This window comes from Nothobranchius furzeri, chromosome 9 (assembly GCF_043380555.1).
Source record: "Nothobranchius furzeri strain GRZ-AD chromosome 9, NfurGRZ-RIMD1, whole genome shotgun sequence".
Classification (NCBI taxonomy): domain Eukaryota; kingdom Metazoa; phylum Chordata; class Actinopteri; order Cyprinodontiformes; family Nothobranchiidae; genus Nothobranchius; species Nothobranchius furzeri.
In genome coordinates, this window is record NC_091749.1 from 66,954,245 (window position 1) to 66,982,218 (window position 27,974).

At 43.1% G+C, this 27,974-nt stretch overlaps 1 protein-coding gene and 1 long non-coding RNA gene across 3 annotated transcripts in view; one reads left to right on the plus strand and one right to left on the minus strand.

The window, feature by feature from the left end:
• Positions 1–27,974, minus strand: part of LOC107381543 (FERM domain-containing protein 5) — a 93,019-nt gene that overhangs the window by 7,121 nt on the left and 57,924 nt on the right. For both annotated transcript variants that reach the window (XM_015953272.3, XM_070555108.1), the window contains 12 exons: positions 22,430–22,534; positions 20,935–20,977; positions 19,839–19,917; positions 11,026–11,123; positions 5,677–5,800; positions 3,937–4,024; positions 3,744–3,832; positions 2,449–2,512; positions 2,105–2,196; positions 1,934–2,008; positions 1,776–1,844; positions 1,569–1,675 (listed from right to left, as the gene is read on the minus strand). In XM_015953272.3, coding sequence (XP_015808758.2) covers positions 1,569–1,675; positions 1,776–1,844; positions 1,934–2,008; positions 2,105–2,196; positions 2,449–2,512; positions 3,744–3,832; positions 3,937–4,024; positions 5,677–5,800; positions 11,026–11,123; positions 19,839–19,917; positions 20,935–20,977; positions 22,430–22,534 — 1,033 coding nt within the window. The remainder of the gene's footprint in view (positions 1–1,568; positions 1,676–1,775; positions 1,845–1,933; positions 2,009–2,104; positions 2,197–2,448; positions 2,513–3,743; positions 3,833–3,936; positions 4,025–5,676; positions 5,801–11,025; positions 11,124–19,838; positions 19,918–20,934; positions 20,978–22,429; positions 22,535–27,974) is intronic.
• On the plus strand, positions 156–27,926 carry LOC129153098 (uncharacterized). Its single transcript, XR_008559295.2, has 5 exons — positions 156–1,694; positions 13,715–13,823; positions 13,927–14,117; positions 24,656–24,802; positions 25,680–27,926. It is a non-coding gene; the product is annotated as an uncharacterized lncRNA (long non-coding RNA).

The window sequence follows — 27,974 nt, forward strand, 5'->3', positions numbered from 1 at the left end:
AACCGACATGAACGATCGTGTGTCAGTACCGACGCTCTGGCACAGCGCGTTGCCCCCCCCGAGCGCAGGAGCTTGTCACCTGCTGACGGCAGGCTGCTGTCTTTTCCGAGGGCTGCATCTTGCCGGTCATTATCACATGACAGCGACTTGTCGATGACAGGCATAAAAAGTCACTATAGTGAAGTCGACTAGTTCATACAACCCCTACTGCTCCCCAGTGTTCTGCAGCGCACGTTCTCTTTGAACTTGATATCAAATTTTCGTCTCCGCACGGTTAAAGTTACCCTCGCGGTCTATCACTGGCAAATCAAAAGTGAGACAATGACACAACCACCCCCCGTACTTGCTTGTTACCACATTCCACCCGGCCACAATAAGAGACCGGCCATTATTCACCTCCGCCGACTCAGACACTGGCCAAAATTGGAGACCCGGCCTTTAATTGAATACCGGCCTGTATTAGAGGATTTACGGTAGATATAGACATAGATAGATACAGTGATCCCTCGTTTATCGCGGTAGATGCGTTCCAGACCTGGCCGCGATAGGTGAAAATCCGCGAAGTAGGGACACCATATTTACAGTGTTTATTTAACAGGAGAGGGAGCGCAGCTGATCCTCATCAGCCTGATCAGCGGGACGGCTTTAAAAGGAGGACGGTTATCCAGATACGACGCCGGCCAACTGCCATTTAAACCCCAGAAGAAGAAGAAGATACGACGCCGGATGATTAACTACTGCCTGACTCGCTTCTCCTACGGATTCCCTCCCGTCTTGGAGACTTCTGGATACTCACCGGTTCGCTGCCTGGATACCAACTCTGCTCTGCCGTCCCGCTCTCCACCGTGCTCACGCTCCCTCTCCGTTACCTCGTCCTCATCCGTCTACCCTGCCACCTGGAGATCTACAGTTCGCTTCTGGATATCACCCCGGCTTAACTCCCCTCCACATTCACCCTGAGCTTCCGTATTTTGCCGCTTCCTGGTTTACCCGGCCTCCGCTGGATCACCAGTGCGCCCTCAGTTCTCCTCATCATTAAAGAAATAAAATTGTTTATCTTTTACCTCGACTCGAGTCTGATTCTGTATGTCTTGGGTTAGACACTTACCCCAAAACATGACAGAAAAATACCGCGAATCGGTGAAAAATACCGCGAATCGGCGAATTTCCCTTGAATAAGGATCCAAAGAAAAAATCTGCGAAGTGGTGAATCCGCAATAAACGAACCGCGAAGTAGCGAGGGATCACTGTATAGAGATATAGATAGCTATATAGATAGATGATAGATAGATAGACAGATATGGAGATAGATATAAGTAGATAGATAGACATATTTAAATTCACACTCACTTCTGAGATGATTACGACCAAATATTTATCACATGACACCCCCACTCCTTCCAAAAACAGATACGCAAATGGCAACTTGATGGTAATAAATATCGGTTGTTAATATCTGCCCAGTTTTACTCATCTGACTGATATATGTTAGAAAAAAATTGACTGATAGTAATATTGATGGCAAAAGTTTATTTTAGATGTAATCATTTTTTATTGTGTTCGTTTACCTTCCATTATGGAGATGTGGACGGCTCGTCGGCGGGTTCTTGGCACACTGGTCAGGCGAGGTCCGTGTGTGATTGATGGACAACTTCTGCTGGGAACCATGCCAGCCCTAGGACAAGAATAAAAAGGTTGTACTCACATGCACACACATACATATGCTCAAATACTGAATCATAAGTGTGACATTCAATTAGTGTAATAATTGTGACCTGTGGATCTCCGGTGGGTCTCTTTTAATTTTGGCACTTTGTTCCATCACTTCTTTTGCAACCTTTCCACTAAAAACACAGAGTAAAAAAAAAGGTGATGATCTGAGATCACCAAGATTTCTGAGACTCGTTCAATAAAAAACCTGCATGGTTGTTACCTGTATCTAAAGCGGCTACCCTTAAAGAAGAGATTACTACTGGACACAGTGCGGACTTGGCTTGATTTCTCCAACCTGTGAGTGGGAAGGGTGTTGATCATAAGCATAAACCTCTGCTAAAATCCGTTTTGTCCGTAATTACATTCATTTGCATGGCAAGTGTGGACTCACTTGTAGAAGGCCTGATTCTCAACTCCACACTTCCATAGATGCTTACAGGCTTCTGGTGTCGGTGCAAAATAAGTCAGGATAATCTTCCTGTCCTGCAGGAGGTTAACGTGACAATAGTTTTAAAGCCACACATGCGAAAAGTCAGAGATTTTCAACAACAGCAAACAGCACAAATACATAAGGCTCTGAATAACAATATAAATGCGTTTATTTTAATTATTCTTGTAAAATTTAGCATTTATTTTTAAAAGCTGAACGTCCAGCAGGAAGTTGTTTTATAAACCAGTGTAGCAGCAATTGTTTACCTTACAGAATGCCACAAATGAATTTAATCAGATTCGTACCTCACTCTGAGTTGCATATATATGGAACGTCTTTGCTTCAAACTTGAGTTTGGTCACCTCCTCCCTGAGGAAGAGATGGAGACATACCAAGACAAATAAGGGAGAGAAATCAAAGAAAGAGTTACAAGAAGGGAATTTAGACAAGGACAGAATAAGTAATTAGTAAAAAGTCATTTTTATGCTTAAAGAGACATTATGGAAGTTTGACAGCCAAAACATGTACAGAAATAATAAATTTCTTCTTCATACGTTCTCCTGCAATGCCCTGGTCCTGTAGAATGAGCCCTGGCATTTTTACTGTGATTGCCTGTTTTTCTGTAAAATCATAGAAAAAGAGAGATGCTCGGGTCGAGCAAGCTGCTTCATGCGCGTTCACGCTCAGGCATAGCCCGTAGCATTTGCTATCTTTAGCAGCAGAGAGAGAGGTAGTGCCACTTTGTCGCTGTTCCTAATGCCTAGTGACAAAGCTAGCTACATTTCTGAGGACCCTTAGCTACTTTCTTCTAGATATTTCCTGCAAATTAGCAACAAAATGGCCATTTTCACTCCAAACCGTTCTTTGAACGTTGTTTTAGCTGTCATCAAGGATATAAATGTTACAGATGCATAAGCCGTTAATGGCGCTTTAGCTCATCTAATAAGACGTCGGACTCGTGCGGAAGATCTGGGTTAGATTCTGGATGTGAACAATATTTATTTAGAGTTTATTTTTTACATTAATGGTATATTTTTTTACAGTAAGATGCCCAAATTTGTATTTGACACTCGCCGAACGGCATTGAATTCACAGATAAAAAAGATTTGGGTTCAACTTTCATTTTGGAACAAATTTTCAAGCAAGGGAAGGGAATGATCTGAGCATGCAGGAGGACTGACCCATCTTAAACCTTTGTCGGCTGTGCTGAAGAGAAAGGTACAGAACCAAATTATTTAATTAATTAGCTGCGTGTTCCCCTGTCCTCTGGGCCGCACACACACACACACACACACACACACACACACGCGCGCGCACACACACACACACACACACACACACACACACACACACACACACACACACACACACACACACACACACACACAGGACTGTCTCAGCTGTTTTCGTTAAGGAGTGTGCACGTACAGCATGCGCGCCTCGTGCACGAGCCTACTATTGAAGCTGCCGTTACGATTTTTGGCCTGAGGGGGCAATCGCGAGCATAAAAATTCAAAACTCCATAAAGTCCCTTTAAGGATTCAAAAAGTTATGATTCCAGAGCTGGATCGAGAATTTCCATCAGAAGATCTGTTCTCACCATGTGAGGAAATGAATCCTCCTGTTTCCTTGCAGTACAGTGAATCCAAAAGGGGTAAAAGCCAGAAAAGCTGGATTCCGGGACACATCCTGACCATAAAAACACAAAATAAAAATCAGTCACCATAAAAAGATCCATTCTCTTCACTGATAAAAGATGCTTTATCATTTCCTCTGTAGCAATTTTGTTTCACCTTGCATGGATGAGGATCCACTCCATATGTCTCCAGAGTCTGGGCTTTCTGGAGGAAGTTGAGCTCTGATGTTTCAGGAGTCTGACCTCTAATGAAACAAATAAACAAATGCACAGTAGTGGTTTTCATCCTGAGAAACTAGTACATAATTATGTCAAGTTGACGTCAACTATGTACCGATTTAGTCAAGATTACAGAGTAGGAAAGGTGTCTTTTATGCTGAGTCATAATTCAAGAAGGAATTGTGCAACAGGGGACGGTGCAGGACTGGTTTTTGCATGACTCATTACATGAAATGGAGCAAGACAAACAACACTAAATCTTTAAAATGACACAATGCAAAATAAATTTAAACCAAAGCTCTGAACGAAGCTGAGGCTTTGTCAGATTAAGACCATATGAAAAGGCTGAGGGCATCCACTGGTGGAATTCTGACATTTTAGTGGAAATCTGAAGATACTTTGGGTCACATTCTTAACAGATTCTCTTACTAGAGATGCTCCAGTTCAAGTTCCAAAGGCCGATACCAATTTCATATCCTTCACTCAAATGCAGATTTGGGTTTGTTTTGATTAATCAGAAAAAATAATGTTATTTGCTGTTTGGAAACGACGCGTTCATGGACTGGGAGGAATGAGTTTAAACGGTGTTTGTATAACAACAAACCCCAACATCCATCCATCCATTTTCAGCCACTTTTCCGGAGTCAGGTCGCGGGAGCAGCAGCCTAAGCTGAAAGGCCCAGAATTCCCTCTCCCCAGCTACTTAGGCCAGCTCTTTGAGGGGAACCCCAAGGCGCTCCCTGGCCAGCTGAGAGAAACAGTCCCTCCAACATGACCTGGGTCTCTCTTGGGTCTCGTCCCAGTTGGACGTGCCTGGAAAACCTCACCAGGGAGGCATCCAGGAGGCATCCTGACCAGATGCCCAAGCCACCTCAACTGGCTCCTCTCGATATGGAGTAGCAGCTCCACTATGAGCTCCTCACGGATGACCGAGCTTCTCACCCTATCTCTAAGGGAGAGCCCAGCCACTCTTCGGAGAAAACTCATTTTGGCCGCTTGTATCCTCGATCTCGTTCTGTCGGTCACTACCCAAAGCTCATGACCATAGGTGAGGGTAGGAACGTAGATCGACCGGTAAATCAAGAGCTTCGCCTTTTGACTCAGCTCTCTCTTCACATCGACAGATCGGTACAACACCCGCATCACTGCAGACGCAGCACCAATCTGCCTATTGATCTCACGCTCCATCTTTCCCTCACTCGCCCTTTCCCGCACAGAGAACGAGAAACAGCCATTTGAAGTAACAAAATACATTTAGACCTAGAAAACGGCGACTGTTGTTTAGCGCTATCTCATTTCGTCCGGCATGGAGGGATTTCGGCAGAAGGGTGTCAGGGAAAATACCTGAGGGGAGGAGTGAGTGTTCCGTGACCATGTTTGCGTTCAAAACCTAGCTTGTTTGCAGATTTGCCATAACAGATTTAAAGTGACATGCTACAATCCACCATCTGACGCTTATGTCACTCCCATTTCTTTGTATTCCCTCAGTGTTGTTCATCTACTGGAAGCTAACGTGTTTTCAGGTACAGCTGCTTCACCATCATTAGCAAAATACCACCAATGTCTCCAAGAGACTCAGCAGCTGCTACAACAGTCTGAGTAAAAGAGGCAAAACTGGCGTTCACGTGTTTGTCAGGAGTACTCTGCTCCAAAAGACTCTGGACAGGCGTCACCTTACATAAGCTCAGTCTTGTGGATCTCTGCAATCCGCCGCTCCAGCTTTTCTGAGTGTTTGGGGAAGAACTGGAACTTAGAGCTGTAACCTTCTGGGTGTTTCCCGGGGTCGTAGTCGCCAATTTCAGCTGGTGAAAGATGGAAAAGGGAACACAAAACAATTGGTGGAGATTTCTATGCTTTTAAGTAGAGTTGTTGCAGGAATGGCTGGGATTTGTTCTTGTTTTAAAGAGACCATACATTAGCCACATTAATACATTTGCTGTAGTCTAGTATAAACAAGTGCCTTGTGAATCATTTTGAGTGGAAAAAAAGCTCTGGCGCTCCTGTTTCAAGAAGTAGAATTTGGGAGGAAGAGTAGGGGGCAGAAAATGACAGGATTTGGAGACTTACTCATAATGTGCAAAGATTTCACTTCTGATTGGCTAACTCTTCTGCTGCCTTCATTCGTTTGCCAATTCTTTCTTGGGTAAGAAATGCAGCATTATTTTATCTCCAGAAACAAAACAAGCCTGAAGGAGTTCTGCCATGTTGTGGAGTTGCTAACGCTAATGATTATCTTTTACTAGCTGACAGTGTTGGTAGTAGTGCGGTACAAAAGTAATTATATCTGACTGTTTTTAACAGCAACCCTAGCTCAGACACCACATCACCTTCCACATTTATGTCATGAGCTCACTGAGTGTCAGACTACCAGATTCATATTGAAGTTGTTTTGGTGAAAGTAACTTAGAGTAATGCAAAAGTAGTGTAATGCCTTACATTTTAAAATCAGTAATATTGTAATGTAATGAATTACTTTAAAATGAGGGTAACAAGTAATAAATAATGCATTACAGTTTTGAAGTAACTTGCCCAACACTGCTAGCTGAGAGGCGCTCTTCGCTTTCCTGGCTGTAAAAACACCACAGCCTTTCCTGCTCGTGAACTAAGATGGGTGAGTCCATGAATGTTAATTTTCACTGTGATGTAGAACTGCATGGCTTTTTCTGGCCCGAGCGTTTCTCCGTCTGTTGGCGGCTAATGCAGGAAATAGGGGTAGAAGACTTTTCACGTTCAGCCTTCATGTTAAACTCGGTGACTGATCATATTTCAAAAAGAAGAAGTATTCTGTTTCTCGTTGGAAAATATCCGTAATAACAAAAGTATTTCACCTTCTCATGAATGCCAGGAAACTATTTTTTCTAAGAGAAATTTCTGATGAAAACCAAGTTGTTCTTTGATGAGCACTCAAGGAAATGGTGCAGGCAGGATTCAAACCAGCAACCCTTTCTCTGTAAGGCAACAATGCTCCAAACTGCGCCACCATGCAGCCCAGCCTGGAGTTACTCACATCTGTTACATGGGTGATGGTGCTCTTCACACAGGAATTATCCGAATGAAAGCTGCTGCAGCCTGTTATCTTCAGACAATCAGTTACAGATGAAACTTTCATCCTCAGCAGCTGCTAAGGGCTGTATTCAGAAATGCATCGAACATCTGCCATAGACGTTTTCAACAAGCATGTTTCTACGTGATTAGGTTTGTAATGATTTAAGTTACATGTTATTTAATAAGTCATAAGGCGTGGGACTCCATAGGAAATATGAAATCAACCTTACGGATCTGTGAGGTTATTTTAACCAGAAGATTGGAACTTTTTATTGCAGGGATTAGATAACAGCTTCGTATTAACTCAGAGACAACAGAAGAGAGAGAGTCAATTTAAAAGTTTAAAGATTTATTACTAAACAAATTAAAACTAGACTAACTTTAACACTAAATGTGTGGTGTAACTAAGGTGGATGAGACGGCGAATGGTGTAGTGTGGAATGTTGCTCAGAACCAGCAAATCCGAAGAAGCGATTAGTTCTGATGGGAAATGAAGGTGATGTCTTCGCGTTAAGCTTTGGTTAGGAGGTCCATAAACACATTCAGTGCCATTTGTCGGTCTACGTATCCTTGTGGAAACCCCCGTCTAGATCAGGAGGTGCAAAGGTCCAGCTTGACCTTCTGGAGCCGGAGCCTGTAGAACAGCCGCGGCAGCCGACCACCAGTCTCTGAGATACTCCCGGGTCACGACAGTTTTGTTGGCATCTAGTGAGACCCAAACCTGGGTCGTGATGGTTCAGCTTTTATTCTGAAAGGAACGTTGCAGCAGTTGGAACAGCAACAGATTTTATCCAGCTTGTCGTTGGTTCTTTGGGCTGAAGAGGAAAGTTACGGATTGGCCACTCCGACAACTTCTCTAGAACGCTTTGAGCTGGCGTTAGAGATGACGTGGGCATAGTTTTATACTTCGGATGTTATGGTTTATGGTCGAATGAAAAGATGACAGATTTACCAAACACCACCAAAACCACGCCTCCATCAGATCTGGCAGATTCTGATTGGATCAGTAAAGCAATGTGTCGTCTCTTAACGCTACGTGAGATCAGTCCTTGTCACAGGCGTCATTTTAACCGGGGACGCCGGGGACATGTCCCCGGCAAAATTCGTGATTGGCAGCTGTGTCCCCCCCACTTTCAAAAAAGCCTGCTGATGAGGATTTTTGTTTTACCAGCTCAGATCTTATACCAGGGGTCGGTAACCTGTTCCCATCAAAGGGCCATTATTACCCATTTCCCACGGTAAAGAAAACACCGCAGCAGCCGCAGCGTTGTGGGCGGGGCCTACCCTCAGACAGCAGAGCGCTGCTCACAACAGGTGACAGCAGCCGGGGGCATCGCACCCGTGGGGGACAACACCCACACTTTTCCAGCTGTTTTGCTCACCTCCACACCAGTCTGGATTCTTTACGTCGCACTCACTCTGTTTGCCTCATCTCCTCCTTCACCTCCCAGCCGATGTCGGGTTTCCAGGAGAGCAGGAGAGGGAGGGACGGAAGAGCTCGACTGAATTCATAATTTTACATCTTGACATTAGCTGTACAACGTCTGAGTTTGATAAATTGAAGAACAACAATTTGCAGAGGTTTATAACTGGCGCGGCGCCAGGTTTTCATTTTTGGATGGGCCACGGTAATTTTGGACGGACCTTAATAAGCAGTGACTTAAGTGAAGCAGGCAGGTCGCGCTAGAAAATTTAGTTTAAAAAGACGTCATAAATGTGTTCCCCCCTCATTTTTATTTCTAAAATATGAAGTAAAAACTCACAATTTAATTTTCATTCATTTGTCATTAATATTTAGTCTACAACCGTGCGTTAAGTGGACCAACTTCCAGTAAAAGCAAAGCATCCAGTCCACCTCTCCAAATGCGTAAAATGTGCATCAGCCGCTAGTTAGGCGTGCCGCGCGCACCATCAGCTACGTCAGCCCAGACAAAACAGAGCAAATAGAGAAAGAATAGAGGATGATTGTGTCTGGATGTGGATGGAGATTACATTTTACAGCAGCCTGATCATCATTTAAATACGTAAACCATCACCTGTATTCTAGTCCACGCTATCAGCATTATTTTAATTGGTGTGTGTGTGTGTGTGTGTGTGTGTGTGTGTGTGTGTGTGTGTGTGTGTGTGTGTGTGTGTGTGTGTGTGTTTTCCACTTCAAACACTGGTCTAACCAACCAGACCAGCGTGTCCAGTAACACATTAATGTTCCAATTAAACTTGATTAACCCCAGAGCCGTGCGCACTGCACTGTACTGACTGTAAATGAGGGGGAAACTATTTAATCGGATCCTTTACTTTTCAACATGGTTTAATGTAAAGTTTCATTCAGTACAAACTTTAGTTACACCAATCTAACGAGACAGAGCCTAGATTTGTATTCTGAACAGTTTAAACATGTTTGAAACGGAGACGTGCATGACGCGTCTAAAATTCGCACCTGCTCCGCTATTACGGAAATTAAACTAACAAGATGAATAACATGAAATTATTTTAGGCACAGACAACATCCCCCACACCTTTGAAAAGCTTGCAACGTGCCTGATCGCTCATGTACGTCTTAATTATCTTTCATTAGACGATAATCAATAAAACGATTTATATAAAATGGATCCATCCAGAAGTTGTAGCCTGTCTCCGCCTTCAATTTTTGGTATTTTTCACCCTGTTGGTGGTTTTACTGAGCAGGTGCCACTTTTGTCCTACGTTTCTTTTTAAAACATGTTTAGACTGTTCAGAATACAAATCCGGGCTCTGTCACGTTTGATTGTTGTAATTAAACTTTGTAGGTGGGGAAGGTCAGAAAGCAGCTCAGAAGCGCCTATGATTATGCACAAGCGTGACGCATCAACCCGGTCTCACAGTAAGACCGGGTTGGAACTGTTCAGGTTTACGCAGACAATCTTTACATTTAGAATTGGCTTACAGATGTAAAATTAATGCAGTAAAATATAAAGCTTTTTATTTAAATATCCATTCATTATTTCACACGCACAGAGAGCCGCATCAGATGGATGGAAGAGCCGCATGCGGTTCCAGAGCCGCCGACCCCTGTGCTAGCCTACTTTATTGTCCCCAGCAATTTTTAAACCCCACTCAAGTGTATGGTTATTGTCCCCAGCAATTCTGAAAACAAACTGACGTCTGACGCCCTTGGTCCTTGTGGAAACATTTAAAGTCATATTACTAATTATATTATATAGGATTATAATAAAGTAATTAATATTTTGATTTCACAGATTGGTCACATCTTATTATTGACTAACACTTTGTTTGATTAGCTTTATTAAAATAGAGTTCTTTGATTTATTGAAAGGAGAGAGTCCATTCTTCATTCTTCTCTTGAGCTGGAAAGAAGCAGGTTAGAAGGAATGCATGAGACCTTGAGGCCACATCTCATGCAGACTAGTCCTGCATCAGAGGAGAGGGGAAAATGACTTTTGGTGAAAACAGTCATTTCATACCGTTACAGGTTTATAAAGTCCCGACACAAAGCAAGAAACACGTCTGCCGAAGCAAAATCGGGACTCTTTTAGTTTCTTTTGGTTTTCTTTTCTCTCACCAAACTGTCATCCCACCTGTAAAATCTGTATACTAACAAGGGCTTGAGTTAACAATCATCATTTGTAAACACACACCATTATTAGCTAAACCCTTCCTGTGTGGCAGCAGATGCTGCAGGGACACAGTGAGAACAGAACTGGGAGACTAAATCCTGGCCGGATAACCAGTTGGCACACACTGACTCTTTCACTCCATCTTTCTGCACCAAAGGGATTAAAATCAGTCTGTTTTTAGGATGAAACTACAGAACATGCTGCCTATTAAAGTTAAAATCTTCATTTTGTAGATGAATTTATTAACCATCAAACATTAAGAGCAGCACTAATCTGCATCATCGAAGCACGCTCAGAAAGTGATTATGGTGTATCAGGATTTAGGAGAAACTAAAGTATTAAAGATAAATATCACCCATGTATCACACCTTGTAATATGTAGGCAGCCAGTAGAGCTGCGTCTGATGTCTTGCACAGAAGGCGGCCGTGGTAAAGGTCCCTCTTAACCTGCAGAAACACGAGATATCTGTAGGGCGGGAAAAAACGGAGACAAAGAAAATGTTTTAGCTTATTAGAAATGTAAGATTTATGGCCAACAAATGCTGTGGATTCCAGCCGTTCATTAAAACGTCTTACGACTCATTGAGGAGAATCTGAGTTGCAGTTAAAAGGATACTTTGCAACGTTTTCCTATTTTTTAATCATTTTTTTGAGCCAGTATGTGCTAAAATGACCCTTTTACAGGGTTAATGAAAGGCCACCCAGCCCCTATCGCTCCCTGTGGCCAGAATCTTCCATTTGCACCTCCAGCCTGGCGAGCCGCTCTGACATAAAAGTTGAGCTGACGTACCTGGTGGTGCAGTTTGGCTCCAGCACGTTTTAGATCATTACCACAGCTGACTTGTTAATTTAGTGGTGAATGACTCCTGTAGACACTAATGAAGGCTGGGAGACGTTTCAGCTGTTAGATTATGGTGTTAAAAAGACAAACTCACACCGAGGAGATGTTCTGGTTCTACAAACAAACTCTAGAGGGTGCTAAAAGCAAACCAAAACTGCCCAGTTCTCCTGTAAGATGCACCTCTGGTGGTGTTTGTGGTCACTGCAAAATTCACTTTGCATTTCTGCACAACAAACTAACACCCCACCCCCCAACTCCCCAGACAAATTAGTCTCCATAAGCAATAACTACTGGTTTAAAGCACACTCGTTCATTTTCTAAACCGCTTTTCCGTGTTGGGGTCTCAGGGAGCTGGTGCCAAACTCGGATGAGAGATGGGGTACACCCTGGATATGTCTCCATTTCATCACAGGGACACTCAGACAAAAAACTACTTGCATCTAGGAACAATTTACAGTCTCAACATAACCTAGCATGCATGTTTTTGGTCTGTGGGAGGAAACGGAGCACCTGGAGAAAATCCACGCATTGATTGGGACATATTATCTAACTTTATGTGGAAAAGCTGCAGCTGGGATTTGAACCTATTACCTTTCTGAGAAGCAACAGTGCCACCATGCAGCCCCTGCTTAAAACAGTTTTATTAAAACTGACAATTATTTGCAGGACATAACGAGCAGGGACGCGAGACAATATCCATACACTAAAATATCACAATATTTAGTGTTGTGATACTAAATATTTAAAAGCAGTATAGCTTACCATCACTAGCAGTGTGTGAAAGCGTCTTTGAGTGTCCTAAACAAGCGCTATATAAGTTTGATGATGATGATCTATTTTATTGAGAATTTATATGTAAATATTAAATGTACTGTAATGTGCTACTACACATCTTTGCCTGCCCTCCCCCTGCCACATTTGGTGTGGAGTGTGGTGCCTCGGTCTTCCTCGGTCTTCCTGCGTGTTTGCAGCTCCCATGTCGGGTGGCTGTCTGATTGATCCCGGTGGCTGCCTGGTGGGATCTTAGTCCCTGGGCTCTGTTGGGTCCCCGGAGTGGCTGGTCGCCCTTGGGTCCCGGGTTGCTGGGTTCCGGGCTTGGTGGTGGGAGGCTGCGGGCGGGCCTGTCGGCTTGCCGCTGTTGCCGGAACTCTGCCGGCTGCTGGTTGTGGCCCCCTGGGGCAATCCTCTGTGCCTCTCGAGGGGGACGGGGGCTTCTTCGGTTACAGTCTCCCTGGGGTCCCTGCGCTCTGGGGCAGCTCCTGGATCTTTGGGACTTGGCGCTCCCTCCATCTCCTACACATCTTTCGGGGGCAGATCTGTGTTCCCTCACACTCTCTACTGGACACTCCTATAGAGAAATCTTACATATACAAGCGCGTGTACACACACAGGTGCTCCCATAAGTATGGACTTGGGCACGTTCAACACATGTCTTAAGGCTGTGGTTGGCACTAAATGCACTGTGAGTTATTATCGTGATTCTTCAGTAAAACAATGTTTATTTTACATATTCTCATCAGGTTGACGCAGTGATGGCTTGCTCCTGTTGAATTGTTGTGTGTCCCTTTTCTGCAGGTCTAGAAGCAGACTCTTGTTCATCATTGATTGTTTATTTTTGTGGAACCTCCCCCCTTCCTTTTGTCTCTTCCTTTCTCTTTCACCTCTGTCTCCGTGTCTGGTCAGAATTACAAAGCATCCAAAAAACAATAACAATAAAGTTTTAAGTGTCAGGCGTGACAATAAAAGCAGAAGCTTTGATGCTCCATCTGAGAGTAAATCTGTAAGGCTTGTCACCAGCATTCAGACACCGATTCTGTTTGCTTCACAGCCAGACAGGACACGGAAAAAAAGAAGAAGTTAATATTAAATGTATTTTTGTTTTTTGCGTGGTGCAATTCAACCTCCGACTGCTAGGTGGCGGCACTTTTCAATGCCCTCATTCTGACAGAACAAGATCTTGTGATAAAACTGAATGTGTCTTGGTAGGATCTGGTCTGAGTTTTCCAATGAAATTCAGTTATAAAAATAGCAAATATTATCTGCCTTTTAGAATTGTGATATACTCGATCGCCTCCCCAGTGCTGATGTATATTGTATCGCCATATTCTTGCCTTTACATACCCCTAGGCTGTGCAGGTGAACTGTCTCCCTGCACTGTGATCCTGTCATGGTCTGAGGTGAGCTCATCCTCTAACCTGCGTCAGCATTCATTCCAGGTGAGCGGTGTCTAAATGGGACCAACTGCCGCAGATCCATCATCAGCCACTGCCGGCTTAAAAGGAGGAGGAAGACCACTAATCAACGCCGGTTGATTACTCCACACGGGTACATCCAGTTGGAAACTCTCCTGCCACTCAGTCTCTAGTAAAACTCTAGTCTAGTTATATATTTGATTTTTCTACTTGACGCTGCTCCTTGTTTTTCCCAGATCCAGCTCGACTACACCCCTTCAGCCAAGCTCCTGGACCTCTCTTCAGCCTGCATCTTCCTTCCGTCAGTCCCGTTCATCATCGCTCATCCACCCCCCTCTGGAACCCTTACCTCAACCCCACTGGACACTTGGATCCTGTCTCCTCAGATCTAACAGACCTCCCTATGAACCATCTCCCCAGCAGCACAGTGAGACCTCCACTCCTCCTCCACCTTCAAACCACCAGACCTCCTACTAATCCGACTCTACTTGCAGGTCCAATTCTGCCCCTCTACCCAGCATCTCCCAGTTTGGGACGTCCTTAGTTGTGCACCGATTAGAACCTTTGTTTAATTTTACATTTGTCTCTTGTGTTGATTCTGCATGTGTTGGGTCAAGCACTTAAACCCCAACATGACAGATCCTCATCGTTTCTAATCTGAAAGTCTGTGCTAACAAAAATCTAGATAATTCAAGTATACAAATTGAGACTTTCAATTTTTAATTTTAAATCAAATGGAAGATCATCATTTCAAATAATGTACATTATATATATATATATATGTGTGTGTATATATATTTATATATGTATATATATATATATATGTGTATGTATATGTATATATATATATATATATATGTGTATATATATGTATATGTATATATATATATGTGTGTGTATATATATGTATATATATATATATATATATATATATATATATATATATGTATATATGTATATATATATATATATATATATATATATATATATATATATATATATATATATATATATATATATAATGTATATATATATAAATATGTGTGTATATATATATATATTTTTTTTTTTTAAGAAAAACATTCCTTGAGCATTTAAATCAGTTCTTCTACTGGCAAGATTTCATCTTACTCTCTTGGGGATCTCCTCTCAGGACCAAAGCAACAACCACCCCTGTTGTAACAAATGCCAATAGAGAGAATATGTACTGTATGTTTCAGTAAAATAAAGAATTCACATGAAGCAACAGTTAGTTACCGTACAAAAAGACAACTAAAAAGTGTAAAAAAAACTCAGGTGTGACATTTAAATTAGCTCTGAATCAAAAAAAAAGACAACCGTGGTAGTTTCCCTGCTGCGTGTTTGGGTTTCCTTGAAAGCCTCCTGAACAGATGGGAGGAGGATGGAGGAGCGCTCCCTTGCCTCCATCGAGGGGAGCTCGATTGCCGTGAAGAGATTAGATTGCATGGCAACCGGTGGAGGGATGTGCTTTATGGGCGATCTGTGCGCTCGGCGGCACGCCAGCTCACATCTCTCACAGCAGTTTGTTCAGCTGTCAAGACGCGGCACACTGCAGCAGCAGTAAGGAGCTGCATGACACACCACAAAGGAAGTCTGCACACATGCCTCCTCTGTTAGGATTTGGACTCTTTTAATGAAATACACTATTTAACACAAACTAATTGATTATTCATATTGTCTCTGTTAACAAGCAGCCTTTTAATTTATTTTTCAATTAACCCAATTATTCAATAAACCCAGACACTTCCTGCTGAGTTATCAGTTGTATACCTTTTGGTTTCACTCTACTTACTTTAACCTACATTGTTTAATTTTTATCCTCAGACATTTGTTTCTTTAACTTTAAAACAACAGAAGTCCTGTTTTAATTGTTAGCTGATGCCATCTTACATTCTTATAACGGAATATTCCAGCATTCTCAATCAGAAGGAGGCAAATCACGCAATCATTAAAACAGGTGAAGCTCCCAAAAATCAGATTATGGAGCAAAAGTTTATTTTTGTCAGTAGTCCAGCTTAGACTGAGAGACTACTTAAAGTCTCAGAAACCCTGTGTAGGTGTTCTGGAGTCGTTAGCTGGTTAGAGGGGAACACTTTGACTCTAGAATATTGAATCTTTTCACAATTCAAATTTTAATTGTCTGAGATTTTGATAGTGAGGTTTTCATCAGCTGTAAGCCATAACCATCACAAATATCCATCCACTCATTTTCACCCACTTATCCATAGTTGGGTCACGGGAGGCAGCAGCCTAAGCAGGAAGACCCAGACTTCCCTCTCCCCACCCCCTTGGGCCAGCTCCTCTGGGGAATCCCGAGGCGATCCCTGGCCAGCCATGAGACATAGTCCCTCTGGCGTGTCCTGAGTCTCCCTTTAGGTCTCCTCCCAGTTGGACGTGCCTGGGAAACCTCACCGGGGAGGCGTCCAGGCGGCGTCCTGACCAGATGCCCGAGCCACCTCAACTGGCTCCTCTCGATGTGGAGAAGCAGTGGATCTACTCCGAACCCCTCTCAGACGACTGGAAAGGCCATACTCCCTTCAGAGAAAACTCATTTCGGCCTCTTGTATCCACAATCTCATTCTTTTGATCACTACGCAAAGTTCATGACCATAAGTGAGGGCAGAACCGTAGATCGACCGGGAAATCGATAGCTTTACCTTCCGGCTCAGCTCTCTCTTCATCACAACAGACCGGAACAACGCCCGCATCACTGCAGATGCAGCACCAATCCGCCTGTAGATCTTGCGCTCCATCTTTCCCTCACACGTGAACAAGACCCTGAGATACTTAAAGGGACATAATGGAAGTTTGACAGCCAAAACATGTATAGAAATAATAAATGTCTTCTTCATACATTCTCCTGCAATGCCCTGGTCCTGTAGAATGAGCCCTGGCATTTTTACTGTGATTGCCTGTTTTTCTGTAAAATCACAGAAAAAGAGAGATGCTCGGGTCGAGCAGGCTGCTTCATGCATGTTCACGCTCAGGCATCGCCCGTAGCATTTGCTATCCGTAGCTTTAGCAGCAGAGAGAGAGGCAGTGCCAACTCAGTGACTTTGTCGCTGTTCCTAACGCCTAGTGATGAACCTAGCTACATTTCTGAGGACCCTTAGCTACTTTCTGTAGATCTTTCTTCTAGATATTTCCTGCAAATTAGCAACAAAATAGCCATTTTTGCTCCGAACCGTTCTTTGGATTGACGTTGTTTCAGCTGTCATCAAGGATATAAGTGTTACTGATAGACTGAACATCACTGGCGCTTTAGCTCACCTAGTAAGGTGTCTGACTATGGAGCTAGGATTGGGAGAATATTCAGCGTAACTTGTTCCAAGTTTTGTAACTTGGAACATGTTTCATCACATGTAACTTTAGATTCGTAACTTGTAACTTTAGTTTTCTAACTTGTAATTCTCAATTTGCACTTGTATTTCAATTCAATTCAAATTCTGTTCAATTCAAAAATACTTTATTAATCCCAGAAGGAAACTGATTTCTTGTTTTGTAACAGGAAATTTTCATTTTGTACATGTATTTTTTATTTTGTAAAATCAAACTTTTATTTTGTACATTTACTACTCATTTTGTAACATCAATCATTCATTCAGAAACATGAAACTTTCGGTTTTTACCTAGCAGACTTCCAAAATAAGAAAATCAATGTACAAGTTTGAAATCAAAACTCTCAAAACACAGATTTCATTCTACAGGTACAAACCTCAAATCTACAGTGTTACAAATAATTTTGTCTCAATTCTACCTTCGGTGGGAGGAACTTGGGTGGAACCAGTGAGAGCACGAGTCTTAGCTACCAATTACGTTTCTCGAATTCCTGTCCAATCACTGGGAGAGGAGGGCAGGGTTCTGTCAGTGCTGTAGAAAGAGAGAGTTACGACACTCTTTGAACTCACCGACTCGCAGTCACGTGGTTCATGGAGCTCTCAGTTCCAAATATCCCACAGCGCCGTAAGTCAGTTTGAATGGCGTATGGTGGGACAAATCACAAAAATTTCATATAATCACATTTCCTCTGGCGATTTGTGGTGTACAAGTTACAAATTCAAAGTTACTTGTCATGAAACATGTTCCAAGTTACAAAACTTGGTACAAGTTACATTGAATATTGTCCAAATCCTAGCTCCATATCTGACTCTCATACAGAAGACCTGGGTTTGACTCTAGTTGTGAACATAATTTGTCATTTTGAGTTTCTTTTTTACATTAATGGTATAATTTTTACAGTAATAAGACGCCCAAATTTTTATTTGAGACTCGCCGAACGGCACTGAATTCACGGATAAAAAAGATGTGGGTTCAACTTTCATTTTGGAACAATTTTTCAAGCAAGGGAAGGGAATGATCTGAGCATGCAGGAGGACTGGCCCATCTTAAACCTTTGTCGGCTGTGCTGAAGAGAAAGGTACAGAACCAAATTATTTAATTAATTAGCTGCTCGTTCTCCTGCCCTCTGTCCTCCAACACACACACACACACACACACACACACTGCACGTTCGGCCGGCTGACGAGAAAGTGCAGCTGCAGAGACAGAGGCACATTATTTTTATTAATTTGCTGTGTTCTTCTGTCCTCTGGGCCACACACACACACACACACACATACACACACACACACACACTGGACTGTCTCAGCTGTTATTTTCATTAAGGAGTGTGCACGTACAGCGTGCACACCTCATGCACGAGCTTACTTTTGAAGCTGCAGTTACGCGTTAGGCGTTAGTGGCGATCGCGAGCATAAAACTTCAAACTTCTTTACAGTCCCTTTAAATTCCTCCACTTGAGGCAGGACCTCGTCCCTGACCCTGAGAAGGCATTCTACCGTTTTCTGACTAAAGACCATGGTCTCGGATTTAGAGGAGCTGATTCTCATCCCAGCTGCTTCACTTGGCTGTGAACTGCTCCAGCGAGAGCCGGAGATCACAAAGGCCTAAAATATCTGGCTTTGCATGGGAAGAGTCTACCTCATAAAGAAGTCACCTTTTAAGTTGAATTACTGACATAAATTAACTTGTAATACATTCCAGATTTTGAGTTTCACCTGCAAACACTATTACTTTAAAGTCATAAATAATATAAGACTAATGAACTAGAGTATATCGATCGACAGGCGGATTGGTTCGGCGTCTGCAGTGATGCGGATGCTGAGCCGATCTGTCGTGGTGAAGAGGGAGCTGAGCCAGAAAGCCAGGCTCTCGATTTACTGGTCGATCTACGTCCCAATCCTCACCTATGGTCATGAGCTTTGGGTAATGACCGAAAGAACGAGATTGCAGATACAAGCGGCCAAAATGAGTTTCCTCCGTAGGGTGGCCGGGCTCAGCCTTAGAGATAGGGTGAGGAGCTCGGACATTCGGGAGGGACTCGGAGTAGAACCGCTGCTCCTCCGGATCGAAAGGAGTCAGTTGAGGTGGTTTGGGCATCTGGTCAGGATGCCTCCTGGACGCCTCCCTGGGGAGGTGTTTCGGGCATGTCCTGCCGGCAGGAGGCCCCCGGGTCGACCCAGGACACGTTGGAGAGGTTACATCTCCAATCTGGTCCAGGAACGCCTTGGGGTCCTGCCGGAGGAGCTGGTGGAGGTGGCCGGGGAGAGGACGGTCTGGAGCTCCCTAGTTGGGATGCTGCCCCCGCGACCCGGACCCGGATAAGCGGAGGAAGACGACGACGACAACTAGAGTATAAACCTCAAAAACTTAATTTTAACCTAAAAATATTTTAAATATACTTGTATGTATTTTTGTCAATCCAGCGTAATTTCCTATTTTGTTTAGCCGACAGCATTTTTTATAAAGTCATGAAAATTACCTCTTCAGGAGTCTAATATGATTTCACCAATTTTTGGCAACAGCGTTCCCAGTTTTCCAAGCTTTTTTCTAAAGTGTTCCCAAGCCAGAGAGTAAAATATAATACAGTCCCTCCAAAACTGAGTAGCTTCTCTGAGTTGGAAAAGCCCCGGTGCAGGGCAGCCAGGAAGCATCCGAATCAGATCCCTGAAACACCTCAGTGGAGTTCTGTCAGTGTGGAGGAGCAGCGGCTCCACTTTGAGCGATAAATGAACTTTTTCACCATGTTGTAATTTTTCCAGTTTCACCCCCAATATCTAAATCCTACCTGGTGATTTCCTCTTTCAGAGAAACGGGGTCTGGTGGATAAAACTTGACGCGTAAACACATGGTGAATGGAGGCTGAGCTGAAAGAAGAGGAGATAAAGCAAAATGAAGTTTTATCTGACCTACAGAGCTGTGGACAAACAATGTGTCCCCTAATCAATTCCTAAATGCTTAAGATCAGCAAACTGATATCAGCATCAGACAAAGACGACTTACGTGGCAATCATTTAAAATTGTTGGTGGGTTCTCAAAACATGAGACCCAACAGGTGTTGATAAAAAAAAGATGGATGCAACAGCTTCCTAAAGTGCGTGGCCACATGGCCAAGACAGCATCACAGGTCAGAAATCTCAAACTCTCGAGATCAAACGTGACGTTGGAGGATACAAAGATGGCGGACAAGGAGGATGAATTGGCGATAGGTTGTGGACTACTCCTGATTGGCTACACATCACATTTAATAGGCTGCATGGCTGTTTGTCCTTGGGGCATACCACAAAAGCTGCGGTATTTGGCCAAAACAGTGCAACGTGTTGAATTTCCTCCATTTGTGATCCCTGGTGCATCCTTCCAAACCGACCAAAGCACTCTCCACACACCACAGGCAGGACTGTCTGAGCAGTTACAATAGTCATGGCATCTTTAATTAGGGAAAGAGAAGAATCGAGTCGTAAGATTGCATAATTATTTAGCCACGTGTGAACAAGGCATCAGTACATGCAGGAGGTAATTACTTTCTCCCACTGAGCACGGCTGATTGGAACGGATTTCTCCCGTTGAAACAAGAATTCATCTGAAAACTGGATTTCGTTTGCTGATCTGAAACATTCATCAAGAGTCTTCAACTCCAGTCCTGGAGGGGCGCTATCCAGCTTGTTTTAGTGGTTATCCTGCTCCAACACACCTGTTCAGCAGCTCATCAAGCTCAGCAGATGCTTGTTAATTACCTGCTGATTAAAATCAGGTGTGCGGGGAAACAAAAAGTCATGCTGGATAGCAGATCTCCAGGATGAAGTTGAAGACCCTACGGCTCTCTCTCCCTCCACCCCTCCAGTAAGGTAAACCAAAAGAAAAAGACAATTAAATAAAATACTCACACTTCATTTGTTTGGCGATTGACTTTGAAAACTCCAACCAGTGCTGCAAAGAAGAGAAAGAGAAGTGAGGTTTTTCTTCTCCTGCTGAGCAGTCGTTCATCAGCCTGCTCAGCAGCAGGTGAGGACGATCATTTGTCATTTAGAGCTGGAAGCCACAGTAATAATGCTCTCATCTCATCACTTTCTGTTTATTTACTCCTCCAACACAACCGCAATGCAGAGAGGAGGAGATGTAAAGACGGGTTTTTCAGAAAATAATCAGATTTTAATTTTTAAGTTTTGGTGCTGAGCACACTGAGTCCATAATCACAACAGTTTCTCAGCTTCTAGTGTTGTGGAGAAGGTGGAGAAGAATCCTGATCTTGGAAAAACATCTTGTTATGCAGTAAGACCACAGATGGAGCTGGAGTTTTGAGTAGGGTCTTGCTGCTGCGGCTCAGTGAGGGTCGTCGTTATGCAACTCCGCATCTGCGGGAGAACATGCAAACTCCATGCAGAAAGATCCCAGGCCGGGAAGCGAACCCAGGACCGTCTTGCTGCAAGGCAACAGCTCTAACCACCGTGCAGCCCACAGTCCATTTTTTTAAGCAAAAAATTACTCTCTCTCTTCTCCGTGAGTTTTGCGGCTGTTGCCAGTTAGGGATCAGCTGCACTGTAAAAAGTTACTTCGTCCCTCTTTCAGTTTTTTTTGAAACAAGAAAAACTGGCAACCTCGCAGCAGGCTGAGAATGAAATCTGTTTCAGTACCACCTTCCTTCCAACATGGCTGAGACTGTTTTTGTGATTATTTTATTGTGAAATTCTGACAAATTGCACCTCCAAGGTCAGTGTGAGTCTTTATGATGTGTGTCTACATGGTCCTTACACAATGTCCTTTGACCTCGGAGCTCATTTCCCAAAGGCCCAATGGGAATGGAGCTCTTGTTTTGGAAGGACCAGACAATCGGAGCTGGTGCTGAGTTATGGTGGCAAAGTTGTGTGTGTGTGTGTGTGTGTGTGTGTGTGTGTGTGTGTGTGTGTGTGTGTGTGTGTGTGTGTGTGTGTGTGTGTGTGTGTGTGTGTGTGTGTGTGTGTGTGTGTGTGTGTGTGTGTGTGTGTGTGTGTGTGTGTGTGTGTTGGGGGGCAGCTTCTTCTAGGATGATGGAGCTGCAGCGGTACTCCCAGCTGAGTCTGAATAAAACTCTGTACTCAATTGTCCCCACGGGGCAATTTGTTTTGTAGCCAGCGAGAACAAACGCAGACAGAAATAAAAGAAAAACATTCATAAAACATGCGGAGGACTTTCCAGATGCTCTAAAGCCTAGTCCACGTTTCTGAACCATACAGGGATGAACCCGGACTCCTGCCCTCTGCAAGTCACACATTTCAAAACAAATTTCAGAAGAGGTTGCAGGTAAATAGAGAGGGATGATTTTTCTTCCCTCTGTTGAAGGGAATTGTTTTGAAATTACAATTTATTTACCTAAATCATGTTTTAGTGAAAAAAAAAACGTACTCTTTGCTTGTCTGGATCGACATATCTGATGCCAAAATAGTCTTTCTCCAGCAGGTTGAGGTGGTGGCAGATCAGGTCAAACAGGTACTGTCCTTTGGCATCTCGCTGAAAGACAGAACACATCTAAATAATGCACTTCCTGTTTAGAAAAAAGAAAAAACACCTGTTAGGATGGTTTATCCCATCACATCATCAAATGTTTGCACTGAAAAAACATTTCATCGGCCAGCTGATCAAGCAATCATATCTAAAGTCTGAGCATAAAAAAAGACACAAAAAAAGATTCAAGATCTCAGAATCATTTCAGCGTTGCTTCATGAGAGGTGATGTCTAAGAAGTCCACTGGAAAGCGCTTTAATATTTCACTACCCTCATGGGAGATATATGAGTGCCATCAAATATTCATATCATGGGTGCACTCGTCCGTACACGCTTGGAGAAATTCCTGCTACAGAGAAAGGCCCGGAAAAGCAGGACAGGAGGAAAAGGGGACGGGCTGAAAGGAAGAGAAGGCACAGAACGCAGTTCTGATTCTTCTAGAAAAGGAAAACGATGAGTGATTATCGTATTTGTTTCTTACGAGCCTGGATGTGTTTACCTTTAAGAAAACTGAAAAAGCACGTGAAGTTGCTTCTTCATGCAGAAAATGAGAAGATTGCTATCAGAACAACTCTGACGTGAAACCTGAGTTTAAGGCAGGTTTGGAGGTGTTTTTGTTTCAATAATGCAAAAAATATATATATTTAACAACATTTTTGTAAATCTAATAAATCATCCAACTTCAACAGTAAACAAATAATGGAGTATTTCTGTTCCACAGTAATTTTACTTTTCAAAGAAGTTTTTCTTAAAGCAAAAGTTTTGTTTATTCAAACCAAATCAAACGTTTTACTTTGAAAACCTTTTCTTGTATATTTAATTAAAAAAAAACATTTTTTGATTTCATCATGAAGCAAACTTGCCTTCATGTAAAGTAGTTTTTAATTCTCCTTTAGTAACAGCTTAACATGCTTTATTATTATTAATGCTTAACCACTGAGGGAACGGATGTGTTTTATTTATGTGCACCCATAGGATCCATCCCCAGGCTCTGCAAGGGCAAAGAACACTGTGTAATGTTCCACTGTCCTTTTGGAGAGACACTGTGTTCTCACAGGTGACACAAAAACTGCCCAGTCAGAGGAAGTCAAATGCAGATATGTGAGAACAGGAGAGGGAAGAGGATCACAAAACCCAACAAGAGGGAGGAAGGAGGAGCAATTGTTGTGTTGCATTAAAGCAAGGCTTCAAAATAAAAAGGAGAAGAGAGGAGCATCTCCACCGGAGACGTGTTCAAACATGAATCTTTTCACTCAAATCAGATCTGAGAACAAAGATCCTTGACACTTGAGCTTCTGCCCCGTGTGATGCAAACAACATCCTGCACTCTTCAGCATTTGTGGGCAAAGAAAAACTACAGAATATCCCCAAACCCCAAAATCTCAGACCATTAGAATATTGTAAAAAGGTTCAATATTCTAGACTCTAATCAGCTGGTGAGTCCAAAACACCTGCAAAGGGTTCCTGAGCCTTTAGATGGTCTCTCGGTCTAAGTTCAATACTGAGCTTTTGCACCATAATCAAAATGTTCCAGTGTCACCAGTGTTTGATCTGATTGGGAGTCTCTATATTTAAGGCAATATGGTTGAATTTTCCCATTTGAAACACAGAATTTCTGATTTTCCATCACGACTGGAATGCACCACATCACAAAAGAACAGCACTAATCCTATTTTAAAACCTTTTATTGTTTTCAGTTTAACGTTATTTAGGGATTTCTGTGTTTTTGATATTTACAAGCCTACAGGGGCAGTTCTAGGGGGTTCAGGGGTTAGCCTGTACCATCCTGACAGTAAGCTTGGACGCCCCCCCCCCCCCCAAGTTGTGAGATGTGGAACCAAAGCATGTGAATGCATTTATCTGAAACTGAAATATTTCCAGGGCAGCTGTGGCTACATCGTAGCTCCACCAGGGTGTGAATGGGTGAATGACTGATTGTGTTGTAAAGTGCCTTGGGGGGGTTCCAGGACTCTAGAAGGTGCTGTATCAAATACAGACCTTTTACCGTTTGCATAACTCAGGTTTTTGCTAAATAGCTGTTGCATCAAAAGTAATTACAACGAAATAGTTGTTTTGAGACGCGTTAATGGGATGTCGGTTAACTCAAAGCATGTTTTTGAACTGTAGGAGGAAGTCTGAGCATCCTGAAAGAGCTCACGCCTGCATGATGAAAGCATTGTAATGCCACGCAGAAAGGCCATAACCGGGATTCAAACCTGCAACCTTCTCGCTGTGAGGCAACAGCACAACCAGTTGCGCCACCATGCAGCCCAGGTAAGACAAATTAGTCATAATCTTTTTCACATCAAGCCATGCACTGACCAGACCTTACCCAGAATGCACTGGGCTGACCCTCCACACCTCTTTCACTGACTCTCTCAGCTTCTTATCCTCTGACTCACCAGAACAGTGCTGCTGACTCGCTCCGCAGCATTAATACACACACACACACACACACACACACACACACACACACACACACACACACACACACACACACACACACACACACACACACACACACACACACACACACACACACACACACACACACACACACACACAGGATTCCTATAAAACACATCGAAAAGCCCAAATGACTTTTTTTTCCTGTTAGAAAATCCTGCAGAACATCTGTGTGACATCAGCAGGGGCTCACACCTCCCTCACTAATTGCAGTGTTAATGTGTAAACTCACGGAGTAGAGTTCCCTAACCCCTGCCTGTGTGTATGTATATATGTGTGTGTGTTTTGTCTGTGCACGTAGCAGAAGTTATTACTGATCCATATCCATGCTGGGAGTTCTGGAACAACAACAAAGAATCAGGGTGATTTATCTCAGTTTTAGTAAATAAACAGAGAGGACTGGGATGGATGTGGAACACCATTCACCAGGAGGATCTAACTCCTGGAGACGGATTTCCTTACCCAGTAAAGCCAAACTGAAGCTAAACAATCGAGTCAATCAGGAAGCCGTTCCACTTTTCTGTCCTTCGTTAGAATAAGTGCAGCTTGTTCCTGGTAATTTACCCGAGCGTGCATCGCAGTCGGTAACAACACGATCGAAGCGCGTTTTCTTCCTCCACTTAATGCGATGGGACAAAGCAGTGGGGCATCATTTAAATGTGATGTTGTCTTGCATACCAACCAGACTGGGTGAACTTCAGCGAACTGACTGGGCACCACTGGGACACGAAGGCAGGCTCAGAGGCAGGAGTCCTATTGATCTGGAGGTAACTGTTCTTCAACATCCTAATAAGAGCCAAACTTCAAAATACTGATTAAGGAGCGTAAATACACCACATATCAGCTGTTTTCTTATCCCTACATTTAAACGATTAGATCTGTTTTATAAAATTAGATTTAAGGGAAATTGCTTTTATCAAAAGCAACGAGAAGGGAAAATGAAGAAACCTTTTATTGAGACAAATGGCCTTGAAGTTTCAGACAGACAGGGCAGTGGGACTCATTTCTTTTCCAGCATGGACGCCGTTCACTGGCAGCAAATTATTCTCAGTGCAAAGTTTTGAAAAAGGTCAACAACGTCAAAGTCAAACCTGAATTACTGAGCTGACTTTTATTCAGTGAAAGTAAACATCTCACTGTCATCAGAATGAAGAAAATCACAGTTAATAAAAAGCTTAAATTCAGTTTGCAGGTCTGGGTGAAGATAAGCACAACTGGTTTTGCCCGGGAAGTTCATGGACACAAAATGTAACTTCAATAAAAATGATCAGCTTTATGATAAATAACTGGCCAGCAGGCCCCTTATCTCTCTGTGTCACAGTTTGGAGGGATGTTAGAACCCAAAATGCAGAACCCAGGATGACACGAGGCAGGGATGAAGGTTAAGTAAATAATACTTTATTTAAAGGTGAGCCAAAAACCAAAAAGTAAATCCAAAGCTGGGAGCCAAAATCCAAAAATCAGATCAAGAACTGGAAATCCAAAAACACAGGTTATACACAGAGAGACGTGACTGACAGAACTACAAACACACTGACAGCAACAATGGACCGACACAAGACAGAGGCAAGACAGGCTTATATAACCAGGGAGAACAATTAAGGACACAGGAAGCAGGTGTGTGGAGTGAGGGCTGGAGGGAAGGCAGGTGACACAAATGATCTAAATGGGGGAAACAGAACCAATAGAGGGCAGATAAACCTAAACATAAAACTAAACCTAAGACTGAGGGAAGAACTCACACAAACGCACACACACACACACACACACACACACACACACACACACACACACACACACACACACACACACACACACACACACACACACACTGACACACATACAATGAACTGGGGCAGGACACACACACACACACACACACACACACACACACACACACACACTAAGCTGGGGAACAAGAGGCTGGAGCTACAACTGGAGGGGTAGAGGATAACTAAATGAACACAGGAGACACATAAATGAGATGCAGACAAAGGACACATGAGGGCGCTATGAAACACAAAAGGAGAACCTGGAGTAGGAACTGGAGGGGTTGGGGAACAAAGGGACGCAGAACATGACACTCTGTGTGAAGTGGTTAATAACAGCCTGCACCCACGAGACCACTCCTCCATTAGACGCCAGTTTGGCCCAGTTAAAGGTGTGGAACATCTGATTATAATCGGTCACGCTTCGTTTTTCATCCAGGCTGAACATGAGTCTTCTACACCTGTCTCTGCGTTAGCCTCTGATAGAAAATAGAATGTAGAAAGCTAGGATTTGAAAATCCTCACATTGTGATGTTATATTGTGAATGTGCGTTTATGGACTCGCTCATCTTGGCTCACGCCCGCTCACAGGAAGGATTTTAAAATAATTTTTTTGCAGCGAGGAGAGAGAGAGAGGAGAGTATCATGGTGATAGTGACTATGCAACATAGCTGAATCCGTTCGGTTTGCCATTCAGAAGTTAGGTGTGTGCAAATCATTAGTAATAATAATACGTAATCCGGCCGTTTCCAGCACACCTCTGCACCAGCAAACTTTTGCATCTCAGAACTATGTTATGTGGTAGAAAGTCAATGTTTTAACATAGGTGACCAGCAGAGGCCACTGTATTTTAAAGAGCACTTTATGGTAGCACATAAAAAGAAGACTACAGGTGGTGTTGAAAATAAAGTTTTTGAGCAGCAACTCAAACAAAAAGAATGGTTTGCTGTGTGATACTTCACTAACCCATGCAGAACAACACATGGTGTCAGGAGAGGGATTAGTGAAAGTGAAGGCTGACAGAGATACCAGTCAATAGTTCCTATCAAGATGGAAAGTTTGAAGCCACCAGAAGGACTGAAGCTGGTGGGAAACGTCGACAGCAACTGGAAGTATTTCAAGTAGCAATTTGAGCTGTACAGGTCCTTCTAAAAAAAATTTGCATATTGTGATAAAGTTCATTATTGTCTGTAATGTACTGATAAACATTA